Source organism: Moschus berezovskii, chromosome 9 (assembly GCF_049115385.1).
Source record: "Moschus berezovskii isolate FMDL1 chromosome 9, NW_MosBer_1.0, whole genome shotgun sequence".
Taxonomy (NCBI): Eukaryota; Metazoa; Chordata; class Mammalia; order Artiodactyla; family Moschidae; genus Moschus; species Moschus berezovskii.
The window spans coordinates 28,327,796-28,341,593 of record NC_142468.1 but is presented as its reverse complement, the minus strand read 5'-3'; the positions used below and the strand labels follow the sequence as shown (position 1 = coordinate 28,341,593).

The window sequence follows — 13,798 nt, the reverse complement described above, 5'->3', positions numbered from 1 at the left end:
GGGTCCTGCTAAAGCTGAAACTCCAATACTTTGGCCACCTCATGCTAAGAGTTTACTCACTGGAAAAGACTCTGATGCTGGGAAGGATTAGGGGCAGGAGGAGAAGGGGACGACAGAGAATGAGATGGCTGGATGGCATCACCGACTCTGTGGACATGAGTTTGAGTGAACTCCGGGAGTTGGTGATGGACAGGGAGGCCTGGCGTGCGGTGATTCATGGGGTCGCAAAGAGTCGGACACGACTGAGCGACTGAACTGAACTGAACTGAACTGAAACCTCTCTAAGTGATTTCCATGAATAGTCAGGTTTAGACTCCATATGAAATTCCTACCCTTCATGAAGATATAGAATATATATATATTTGTACATGCATATAATGTTCTGCAGCATAAATGGGTAGGAAAAAAAGAAAGAAAAAATAGGTAGAAAAAAATCAATCACTGTTTCCCTGGGCAAATCCTTTAACCTAACTCTACCTCCAGTTTTTCTTCTGAAAGATAAAGAATATGGAGTAGAAAATAATTCATATACCTTGCAGTTCTAAAATAACATGATTTTGGTACTTAGTTAAGTGGGAGCGTTAAAGAAAAATTAACTCAAGGAAAAAACATCCCATCTGGTCTTACCGAAATATTGTGAAAAGTTTTCAGTTCTAAATTGGTTCCTTATATAGCGCTTCCTTTTCTTTTTTATGATCTTTTTTGGTAATACTCTCTTTAAGCTCACAGATATGGAATATTTTTAAAGCATTGTTATAAATAATATAAATGCCAGATTCTGTTTTACATAAGTCAAACAAAATAGCAGTGGTACAACATACCAACATGACAAAAGTATGTGTGATTTATTCAAGATGAAAGAACTCTATCTTGACCTCTTTAAATGTTTAAAACCATGTCCTACTTGGTTGAGGGTTGCTGACTCTATGTTCAAGACAGTTTTAGCAACTCAAAAAGTGCTGATAATATCAGTGGGTCTCTGATATAGTCTACTCCAATGATTACTTTTAATTTTTGCCTTTTCATACAGTTCAAGGGGTTCTCAAGGCAAGAATGCTTAAGTGGTTTGCCATTCCCTTCTCCAGTGGACCACATTTTGTCAGAACTGTCCACCATGACCCATCCATTTTACGTGGCCCTACATGGCATGGTTCATAGTTTCATTGAGTTAGACAAGGCTGTGATCCCCGTGATCAGTTTTGGTTAGTTTTCCAGGATGGTGGTTTCATTCTGCCCTCTGATGAATGAGGATAAGAGGTTTGTGGAAGTTTCCTGATTGGGAGGTACTGGCTGTGGGTAAACCTGAGTCTTGCTCTGGTGGGCAGGGCCATGCTCAGTATATCTTTAATCCAATTTTCCGCTGATAGGTAGGGCTGTGTTCCCTCCCTGTAGTTTGGCCTAAGGCTAGGGATAATGGCAGTAACGGGCTTCCCTGGTGGCTCAGCTGGTAAAGAATCTGCCTATAATGCAGAAGGCTTCCCTGGTGGCTCAGAGGTTAAAGCATCAGCCTCCAATGCGGGAGACCCGGGTTCGATCCCTGGGCCGGGAAGATCCCCTGGAGAAGGAAATGGTAACCCACTCCAGTATTCTTGCCTGGAGAATCCCAAGGACGGAGAAGCCTGGTAGGCTACAGTCCCTGGGGTCGCAAAGAGTTGGACACGACTGAGCGACGGAAAGGAAAAGATAATGCGGAAGAGCTGGGTTTGATCTCTGGGTTGGGAAGATCCCCTGCAGAAGAGAAAGGCTACCCACTCCAGTATTCTGGCCTGGAGAATTCCATGGACTGTACAGTCCGTGGACTCACGAAGAGTTGGACACGAGTGAACAACTTTCACAATGGTGGTAAGGCGACCTCCTTCAAAAGGATCTATGCCATCAAGCCACAGCTCCCAGGACTGTTGCATTCAGTGCCCCTGACCCTGCACCATGCCACTATCGACCCACACCTCTGCCAGAGACTTCTGGGCACTCACAGGCATGTCTGGTTCAGTTTCTGGTAGGTCATGGTGAGCACAAGGTTTTGTTTGTGCCCTCCATAAGTCTGTTTCTCCAGTCCTGTGCTGTTGGAGAAGACTCTTTAGAGTGCCTTTGACTGCAAGGAGATCAAACCAGTCAATCCTAAAAGAAATCAACCCTGAATATTCATTGGAAGGACTGATGCTGAAGCTCCAATACTTTGGCCATCTGATGCGAAGAGCTGACTCATTAGAAAAGACCCTGATGCTGGGAAAGATTGAAGGCAGGAGGAGAAGGGGACGACAGAGGAAGAGATGGTTGAATGACATCACCGACTCAATGGACATGAGTTTGGGCAAGCTCCAAGAGATGGTGAAGGACAGGGAAGCCTGGCATGCTGCAGTCCATGGGGTCGCAAAGAGTCAGACATGACTGAACAACAACAACATTGATCACTTGGCACATAGAATAGTTCATGGCCCATAGAGGGTGATTAAAAAATATTTATTGAATGAATTGATAAATTCACAGCTATGCAAAAATACTTCTCTTAGCAAAAGCTCTCACCAGTACCTCTTAAACTATATATTTCTACTGACAATTTAATCTCCTTAATATTCTAATATAATTTTTGCCCTATAGGTTTTATGTGAGTTAATAGGTTCTCAATTCCAATCTGGGGGAAAGGGGAATTGGAATTCCAATTCCAACTATCTATCCAGAGGCAGCATCAGATTCTGCAGGTTGAACACTGAGTGTTCTGTCCCACGTGACTGCCCTCCCGCTGACTTCAGGCATCAGCACAAGCCTAGGTGTTGGCTGTGCTTCTGATCTCTAACTCAGATTGGTTCCGATAATACCACCCTTAAACTTCAGCACCAGTTATAAATCAGAGGTTCCAAAGGCCTCTTCCTTTGGTTTGAATAATTTGCTAGAGCAACTCACAGAGCTCAGAGAAACATTTTACTTACCAGACTTCTGGTTTATCATAAAAGGATATATAACTCAGAAACAAGCACGTGGAACAGATGCAGAGGCAAGGTAGGGGACTTCCACGCCCTTACCAGATATGCTCCTCTTGGCTCTTCTACACATTGCCCAAACTGGAAGGTCTCTGAACCTGTCCTCTGAGTTTTTATGGAAGCTTCATTACATAGTCATAACTGATTAAATCATTGCCACTGGTACTGATTCAACCTCCAGCCCCTCTCCAGGAGACTGGGGAAAAGTTGCCCTTCTAATCACATGGTTGATTTCTCTGGCAGTCAACCCTATCCTTAGGTTATCTAAGGGCTTTCCGAAAGTTACCTCATTAACATATCACAAGAAAAGCCAAGAATTGAGGAGCTCTGTGCCAGGAACTGGGTGGAAGACCAAATATGTATTTCTTATCACAAATCATAATATCACAGTGAGTCTAATTTAAGTCTTTTAATCACCTTCAACATTTAGTTAAAGTTTAGAAAATATTCCTGAGCTGTTCTTTTACCTACCTGCAAGTGCTACTCTTCTGCATGACGTCAGCTCGATGATACCCAGAGAGTTTGCAAAAACCGTCATTACTATAAACTACAGGCCAATCCACAATCTGGGCATTTCCCAGTAAGAAACTCGATTCTAAAGAAGAAAGAAGAAAAGGGAAGTTTTTTAGTTTCATTTAACAATGTACATCTTTCAAGTAATTAAAAACAAAAATTCATAAAAATAAATAAATGTAACTGTGGTTTTTATAGCACAAATAATAAAACATATCCTTGAAATTATTATTAGCATAGCATGACCAGCAAGTGAGATCTGCAACAAGTACGAGATTTGCATATGAACTAAAAACTCCATTGAAAAGAAGCTAGTTTACAATACTCTTGTATTCAAGTAAATACTATGCTATGAAAATAAAGTATGGTTAATATTAAGTAAATGTTAATGACTATAACAATCACAGCTAAAAACAGTTTATTAAGACTAAGGCTACAGTCACTTCTTCACAAATTGAGAATATTAAACTTAAAAGCAGAGGCAACTTGGGATGACTCCTCCAAAAAGTGTATTAATGTAATTTTAACACGATGGGACAAATTCTTTGTACATCAGTTTGATTTACAGAAGGGTTTCCCTGGTGGCTCAGATGGTAAGGAATCTGCCTGCAATGTGGGAGACCAGGGTTCAATCCCTGGGTTGGGAAGATTCCCCTGGAGAAGGGAATGGCTACCCACTCCAGTATTCTTGCCTGGAGAACCCCATGAACAGAGGAGCCTGGAGGGCTATAGTCCATGGGGTTGCAAAGAATCAGACATGACTGAATGACTAACCTTTCCTTTCCTTGACTTCAGTTCAGTTCAGTTCAGTTCAGTTGCAACCCCATGGACTGCACCACGCCAGGCTTCCCTGTCCATCGCCAGCTCCTGGAGTTCACTCAAACTCATGTCCATTGAGTCAATGATCCCATCCAGCCATCTCATCCTTTGTCATCTCCTTCTCCTCCTGCCCTCAATCTTTCTCAGTATCCTTTTCCAAGGAATCAGTCCTTCACATCAGGTGGCCAAAGTACTGGGGTTTTAGCTTCAGCATCAGTCCTTCCAGTGAATATTCAGGACTGATTTCCTTGATTTACAGAAGTCTAACTTAAAATTTTTAAAGTCTCTTTTTAAAATAAAATTATTCAAAGACATTATTTTCAACCACGTGCTACAAGGAGATCAAACCAGTCAATCCTAAAGGAAATCAGTCCTGAGTATTCATTGGAAGGACTGATGCTGAAGCTGAAGCTCCAATACATTGGCCACCTGATGTGAAGAACTGATTCATTAGAAAAGCCCCTGATGCTGGGAAAGACTGAAAGCAGGAGAAAAGGAGACAACAGAGAATGAGACAGTTGGATGGCATCACTGACTCATCAGACATGAGTTTGAACAAGCTCTGGAAGTTTGGTGACAAGGAAATCTGGCATTCTGCATTCCATGGGGTCTCAAACAGTCAGACACAACTGAGCAACTGAACTGACTGATGTTTTCTGACCTCAAAGTAATTTAATCAGAAGTCATCTTTTAATTATCTAGAAAAATCTAAAGCATTTGGATGTTATCCGATTCATTTCTAAACCACTGGGTCAAAGTAAAATTAAAAGAAATATAGAAGATATTTTTAACTGGATGATAATAAGTTCGTGGTATATATTTAAAGCAGTGCTTAGGGAGAAATTTCTCATTTTAAAAGTTTATGTTTAATGAAAAGTTTAAAATCAATGATCTAAACTTTTACATGGAAAAAAAACTAGAAAAATAATAGCTATTAAACTGAAATTAAATAGGAGGAAATAAATAAACATTGGAATGTTGATGAGTGAAATAAAAAACATTCAAAGAAAAGTGAACTATTAAAGAAAGAATTACTGACCAATAAATGTTACGAATATTATGTAAAAATCCAGAAGAAAATAATGACAAGTAGAATCTAGCAGTACATAAAAAAAAATAGATCATAACCAAGTGGGGTTTATCTCCTAAACATAATTTGATGTATCATTATAAAATAAATCATCAACTAAATAAAAGAAAAAGCCATATGATTATATTTCAATAGATGCAGAAAAAAGCATTTGACAAAATTCATACTTATCCATGATTAAAATATCTGAACAAACTAGGAATAAAAGAAAACTTCCTCAAACTGATAGAGGAGACCTACTAAAAACTCCATAGCTAACATCATTTTTAAAGCTAAAATATTGAACATTTTTCCCACAAAATTAAGAAAAAGTCAATGATATATACTCAATATTTTATTGGATTTCCAACTAATGAAATAAAAAGAAAAGAAAGAAAAAGAAAGAAACAGAAAAAATACCAAAGATATAAATGTGAAAAAGGTAAATGCAATTTTTTTCTATTTGCAGACGATATGACTGTTTACATAGAAAATCCTAAGGTATATTCAAAAGAATATCTAAAATTATTAAGTGAATTTAGAACGTTACCAGATATAAAGTCAATATAAAATTATATTTTATTTCCATTAACTAATATGAGTTTGAGTGAACCCCGGCAGTTGGTGATGGACAGGGAGGCCTGGCGTGCTGTGATTCATGGGGTCACAAAGAGTCAGACACGACTGAGAGACTGAATTGAACTGAACCTTAAACTGGAAAATGAAAAACAATTTTACTTAGAATGATATCAAAAAATATAAAGTACTTAGAAATAAATTAAACAAAATACATGCAAGACCTCTAGAGTGAAAACTGAAAAAGGCTCCTCTCAAATGGCTTCAACAAATGGAAAGTTATGCCATGTGAAAGAACTGAAAGACTAGATATTTTAAGACTTCAATTCTCTTCAAATTAGCCTACAGATATAAACAATTCCAATGAAATTACCAACAGGCTTTTTTGAAGTAACTGACAAAATAATTATAGAATATGAAAATACAAATTACAAAAAATAACCCAAAATAAATTCTGAAAAAGAAGAACCAACCATAGTTGTAGAACTATACAGCTACAGCAATTAATCTAGTATGAAATTGGAGTGAGGACAAATAGATCAACGAAACAGATTAAAGAGTTCAGAAACAGACATGTATATGGTCAACTGATTTTTAGCAGAGGCCAAGGCAATTTCATTAATAAAAACAACTTTAACGAACTGTGCTAAAACAACTGGCTATCCACACAAGCAAAATTGAACCATGACCCCTACCTCATGCCACACACCCAAAAGTAATTTAAAACAGGTCAAAGACCCAAATACAAGAGTGAAAACTAAAAAGAAAACATAGGAGGAGATCTTTGCAACTCTGAGGAGACAGAAGTTTCTAAGACTCTTTCAGGGGGAGCGTGTGTGTCTGTGTGTATATGCATGTGCACACACCATCACATCCAATTCTTTGCAACCCCATGGACTGTAGCCCACCAGGCTCCTCTGTCCATGGAATTTTCCAGGTAAGAATACTGGAGCAAGGATACTAGGGAATCTTCCCAATCCAGGGATCAAACCTGCGTCTCTTGAGTCTTCTGCATTGGTAAGCAGATTCTTCACCACTTGCAAAATCTAGGAAGCTCAAGACTCTTATAGTAATCACCAAAAAATAAAGTGTTGATAAATAAATTGTTGTTTTTAGTGGCTAAGTCATGCCCAACTCTTTTGTGATCCCACGGACTGAAGCCCACCAGCCTCTTCTGTGCATGGGATTTCCCAAGCAAGAATACTGGAATGGGTTACCATTTTCTTCTCCAGAGTATCTCCCCAACCCAAGGGTTGAACCCACATCTCCTACATTGCATGCATATTCTTTACTGTTGAGCCACCAGAATAAATAAATTAGACATTATCAAAATTAAAATCAACTGCTCATTCAAGGATACTGTCAAGTAAATGAAAAGGAAATCCACAGATTGAGAGATAATATTCACATGCTGATACCCAAGAAAAAAATTCTATCCAAAACAGGTCCCAAAAATCCTACCAGAGGGCAAATGACCCAATTGACAAAATGGGCAAATGACTTGAACAGACATTTCACAGGAGAAGATATACAATGGCCAATAAGCATAAGAATAAGATATTCCCCATCATCATGCATTGGGGAATACAAACTAAAAACACAATGATATATCTCTGCTCAACCACTAGAGTGGTTACAAAGGCTAATGATACAAAATGCTGACAAAAATGTGGAAAAACTGAAATTCTTTATAAAATGGTAATGAGAATATAAAACTGTATGATCACTTTGGAAAACAGTTTCAAGAAAAGTTAAATATTCAACTATGACCCAGAAATTTCACTACGAAGCATTTACTCAAGTGAAATGAAAATATATGTTAACAAAAAGACTTGAAAATTGTTCACATCAGATTTATTCATAGTAGCCAAAAATCAAAAACAATGCAAACGTCCATCACCATAAGAATGGATTAAAAATTGTGGTATATTCAAGACACTACCCAGCTGTACAATGGAATGAATTACTGATCACACTTCACTTTAGTCACTCAGTCATGTCCAACTCTTTGTAATGCCATGGACTGCAGCACACCAGGCCTCCCTGTCCATCACCAACGCCTAGAGTCCACCCAAACTCATGTCCATTGAGTCAGTAATGCCATCCAACTATCTCATCCTCTGTCATCCCCTTATCTGCCTGTCCTCAATCTTTCCCAGCATCAGGGTCTTTTCAAATGAGTCAGTTCTTCACATCAGGTGACCAAACTACTGGAGTTTAAGCTTCAACCATCAGTTCTTCCAATGAACACCCAGGACTGATCTCCTTTAGGATGGACTGGTTGGATTTCCTTTCAGTCCAAGGGACTCTCAAGAGTCTTCTCCAACACCACAGTTCAAAAGCGCCAATTCTTCTGCGCTCAACTTTCTTTATAGTCCAACTCTCACATCCATACATGACTACTGGAAAAGCCATAGCCTTGACTAGATGGGCCTTTGTTGACAAAGTAATGTTTCTGCTTTTTAATATGCTGTCTAAGTTGGTCATAACTTTCCTTCCAAGGAGTAAGCGTCTTTTAATTTCAAGGCTGCAATTACCATCTGCAGTGATTTTGGAGCCCCCCAAAATAAAGTCAGCCACTGTTCCCACTGTTTCCCCATCTATTTGCCATGAAGTGATGGGACCGGATGCCATGATCTTAGTTTTCTGAATGTTGAGCTTTAAGTCAACTTTTTCACTCTCCTCTTTTACTTTCATCAAGAGGCTCTTTAGTTTTTCTTCACTTTCTGCCATAAGGGTGGTGTCATCTGCATATCTGAGGTTATTGATATTTCTCCTGGCAATCTTGATTCCAGTCTGTGCTTCATCCAGCCCAGTGTTTCTCATGATGAAATTACTGATAGATTGCAACAATACAAATTAATCTGAAAAACATTATGTGGAGCTAGTGGTAAAGAACCTGCCTGCCAATGCAGGAGACATAAGAAATATGGGTTTGATCTCTGGGTCAGGAAGATCCCCTGGAGGAGAGCATGTCAAGCCACTCCAGTACTCTCGCCTGGAGGATCCCATGGACAAAGGAACCTGGCCGGCTATGGTCCATGGGGTTGCAAAGAGTTGGACACAACTGAAGTGACTTAATACACACACACACACATGTGTTTTCCCTCCTTCTCCATACTGATAGATTGCAACACCACAAATTCATCTGAAAAACATTATGATGACTAAAAGAAGTCAGAAACTATGATTTCATTCAAATGAAGTTTAAATATTGTCAGGTTAATCTATGGTAATAGGGATCAGAGCAATGATTTCTGAGGGGGGCAGATGGAAGAGGGACTGACAGGAAAGATGCAAAAAGAACTTTTGGGAGAAGGTCGTTTTCTATCTTTATTAGAGATATAAATTATTGAGGTATATACATACATTTCTCAAAACTAATTGAACTGAACCCAAGATCTGTATCTTTCACTTCAAATAAAGTAGACCTCAAAGTTCAAAGAAAACACAAGGAACACAAAGGGCCACAGGATCACAAGTTTTAGGACACCAGTGTCATTTAAGCTGTCCTCTAGCTGTAAGAATGGTAATACTACCTTTCTCTGACACATATAGTGATTAGAGATTAAAATAAGCTTATTTCTATATACATGCTTCATAAAATATAAATTCTTCTATAAATATGTAATACTTTCATTTATATACTGCATCAATTATAAAGATTCATAATATGATCACCTAAAATTAACCTCTTTCCCCTTTTAGCCCAGGCCAGTCCTAGACAGTTTACCCTAATTCACATGCTCCCTACTTCATGACTAGGTTAGCTGTGGCAGTGCATACAGCTTATTATACAAGGTCTCCCTGTCTCAACTCATCCTGACGTTCAGGCTGATTTTCAAACTAACCTTCATTTGTCCCCCTCAAACCCTGCCTCCTTCCTACTACTCTTCATTCAGATCAAATCTCAGAACAGCTTATATCGTTGGGTCCTATTCCAGACTTACAAAGTCCTCTGAGATAAGCTTCAGCCTCTCTGCCTGTACACATTTCTCATCACTCCTAAAGTCCATACTTTATGTCAGTTTTCCTCATTATGTCACCAAAAGGTAATCATTCGTGATGCCCTCTGTCCACATGAAACACTTTTTCTCTATTCCTTCGCCCATTAACATGTTTAAAAACCAGTTCAGCTATCCATTCTCTATGGCACATTTAGTGGTTACCAGTCAACCCACATTTTCTGGCTATCGGTATGTGTGCCCAAACCTTCACAGGACAAACTTTCCATAAAAGTTGTCTGTTCTCACGGGTTCTTTCTTCTTATCTCCTATTCACTCAACTCACCCTATTCGGCCATGTCCTCACCACTTCAAAACAGCCTAGGTCACCAATTACCTCTCATGTCACCGAATCCAAAAGACATTTTTTGCTCTTTTCACTTAATTCAGAAGCACTGGTAACCACTTCCTCCTTAAAAATGTCTCAATCCTTAGCTTTCATAAAAAAACATTTCCCTGATTCTCTATATACTCCTCCTCTTCTTTGCAGGCTCAACATTCTTTATCCAATGAGTATATATTCAAGTTCCTTCATGTCCACTTCTCTTATGCTTTCAACTATCTCCATAGATTCAGTAACTTATAACTTATTATATCACCAGACCAGAACTCTTCTATAAACTCTAGATCTTTATACCCAGGTTGACCTCTTCTCTTAGATAGCTTAAATGTACTTCAGTAACATGTATATGACCTGTCATTCCTCCAGGTCAGATATTCTCCCAGTGTTCCCTCTTTTAGAGGAATTATGCAATTATGAATCTCCAATACTTTGGCCACCTGATGTGAAGAGCCAACTCATTGGAAAAGACTCTAGTGCTGGGAACGATTGAGGGCAGGAGGAAAAGGGGGTGACAGAGGATGCGATGGTTGGATGGCATTACCAACTCAGTGGACATTAGTTTGAGGAGACTCCGTGGGGTTGGTGAAGGACAGGGAAGCCTAGCATGCTGCAGTCCACGGGGTCGCAAAGAGTCAGATATGACTCAGCAATGCACAACAACAATGCAATTATGTAAGCCAGCAATCTGGGAGCCATCTTTCAACATCCTTCTGATTACCCTTATATCTAATGTATTCAGTTCAGTTCAGTTCAGTCGCTCAGTCGTGTCCGACTCTTAGCGACCCCATGAATCACAGCACGCCAGGCCTCCCTGTCCATCACCAACTCCCGGAGTTCACTCAAACTCATGTCCATCGAGTCGGTGATGCCATCCAGCCACCTCATTCTCTGTCGTCCCCGTCTCCTCCCGCCCCGAATCCCTCCCAGCATCAGAGTCTTTTCCAGTGAGTCAACTTGTCGCATGAGGTGGCCAAAGTATTGGAGTTTCAACTTTAGCATAAATCCTTCCAATGAACACCCAGGATTGATCTCCTCTAGAATGTATTACCAAATCTTATTAATTCTATCTCCTAAAACCCTTTCAAATCTCACCATTTCTCTAGATACTCATCATCATCTTCCAATTCCAAGCTTCCATCATCTCTCCCCTAGAGCATGCCAAGATCTATCTAATCAGTTTACTCAGACCCTTTCAATGAAGGAATCACTGGAGACTCTTTCAATGGATTATCCACACTGAAGCCAAGCAGGTCTTTTCAAAATTCAAACCAGATCACATCCCCCTCCTGCTGTAACATCCATCAGTAACTTATCAGAACCCTCCAACGTATCCATGGTCTATAATGACCTCAAAGTCTGTCATGCCTCAGCTCTCAGCATTCTGCCCCTTGCCCTGAGCATGATAGCCACAGTGACTTTTCCTTTCTCTTGTAAGCTTCATCCTCTTCCATCACAGGAGGCCTTTTAACTTGACATTCTCACTGTCTAAACATCATTCATTTCCCTCTGTATCTAGTTGACATCTACATTTATTTAGACCTTAATTCAATTGTCATGACCCTAGTGAACCTTTCCCTGACCTTTGGACCAGGTCATCCCTAATAATTTTAGACACAATGTACCTCTCCACCTCTCCAATTTCAGCCCTTATCAAGGTCGCAATTTTATAACTATCTGTGTCATGACATGATTAACACATATCTTCCCATTGAGCTGTAAGTTCCTATTTGATCCTCCAATACCTAAGACAATGCCTGGCATATAATATATGCTTGCTAATTGAGTGACTATATCAATATTTTTGTTGTTTTAGTTCCTAGATTGTGTCTAATGCGTTTGCAACCCTGTGGACTGTAACCCGCCAGATTCCTCTGTCCATGGGATTTCCCAGGCAAGAATACTAGAGTGGGTTGCGATTTCCTTCTTCAGGGGAACTTCCTGACCCAGGGATTGAGCCTGCATCTCCTGAACTGCAGGCAAATTCTTTACCACTGCTCCACCTGGGAAGCCCTGACTATATCAATAAACAGATATATTCATAGATTCTTATAGAGATCTCTTTATATAATTAATATTAAATTTAGTGTGAAGTACCTCCCTAAATACCTCATGTATGCCTTCCCTCTATGGTAATTTTTGTCCTTTCATACAGATGATATAGTCCTCAGAGTTATACGTTTTATGCCTACTGTGCATACAAAGTCCCAATACAGTAATTACTTTTTTGATTAGAGGAATTGCCTAGTATCCCAGGAAAGGGAATTCCACAGTTCTAAAACAGAAGGGCCATAAACATTAAAGGGCTTTCTTTCCCAAAAAACTATCCAAATCAGTGTTTTTCAATTTTAATTAAAGTTCATAGTAAGAAATAAATTTTACATGGCAACTCAGTGTGTTTACACACATGCACACATGTACACACAACTGAAAATATTTCTCAGAAAATGCTCTTACTATACAAGATGTACTCCATTTCTGTTCTATTTCAATCTTTTAGTGTGCCAGTCAAGACACATTAAATCGATCTATGCCCTGTGAAGAGTCATATCTCATGGTTTTAAAAACCTGCTTCAAACTATTCCCAAAGGCCTTGAACGTCTGCTTCTCTCATAAATAGACTTGTTTTCAAGACATTTTTTAAGATTTAGAACAGAAGTTTTTACTGTCCCTAGTTAAGTCTGTTATTAAAAATGTTAGCCTGCCCCAAATACCACTTTCAATAGTTCCACATGGGAAAATGAAGACTCCGGCTCAGCAGGGCCCAGCTATCATGATCCATTTGCTGTTGATATGTTATTTCACTTATAGTATTACTGTGTAATAATAAAATTAATAACAAAAGCAGCCAGGAGCAGAGCCCTTGCTCTGTGCCAGGTCTTGGACCATATGTCACATGTACAACTCCATCCAGCGATGAGGGAGAGAGACTCACTAAGCCCCAGTGCCCCAGGAGGTCAGAAACAGGAAGCACAAAACCCCTTAAATTCCAATCCTTGACTGAGATATTTGCAAATTCAAACCTTTTCTATGGGAAATATGACTAGGAATAAAAGGTAAGTCTTTAAACAATTCACGCCAAGGAAGACTAATTCTTATATTAGCTTGAAGGCAGAGTGGTTTGGGGAAAAGAATACAGAAATTGGAATCAAAAGCGAGCTGTTTCACTCTCTTTAACAGGCTTTAGGTTCATCTACCTCACTAGAACTGACTCAAATACATTCCTTTTAATGGCTGAGTAATATTCCACTGTACATATATGTATAACAACTTCTTAAAATATCATATATTGATGCACATTTATGGAATCTAGAAAAATGGCACTGACGAACCTATTTGCAGGGCAAGAATAGAGATGCAGACATAGAGAACAGACTTTGGATACCATGGGGGAAGGATAGGGTGGGATGAAGCAAGAGAGTAGCACTGAAAAATACACATATATGTAAAATGATAGCTAATGGAAAGTTGATGTATAACACAGGGAGCTCAAAGTAGC

General features: G+C 39.3%; 1 protein-coding gene across 1 annotated transcript in view; it reads right to left on the bottom strand.

The window, feature by feature from the left end:
• The window catches only part of KCNH5 (potassium voltage-gated channel subfamily H member 5), a 390,609-nt gene that overhangs the window by 350,602 nt on the left and 26,209 nt on the right, over positions 1-13,798 (bottom strand). The window contains exon 2 of the mRNA XM_055436081.2: positions 3,450-3,573. Within this exon, the coding sequence (XP_055292056.2) occupies positions 3,450-3,573 (124 nt within the window). The remainder of the gene's footprint in view (positions 1-3,449; positions 3,574-13,798) is intronic.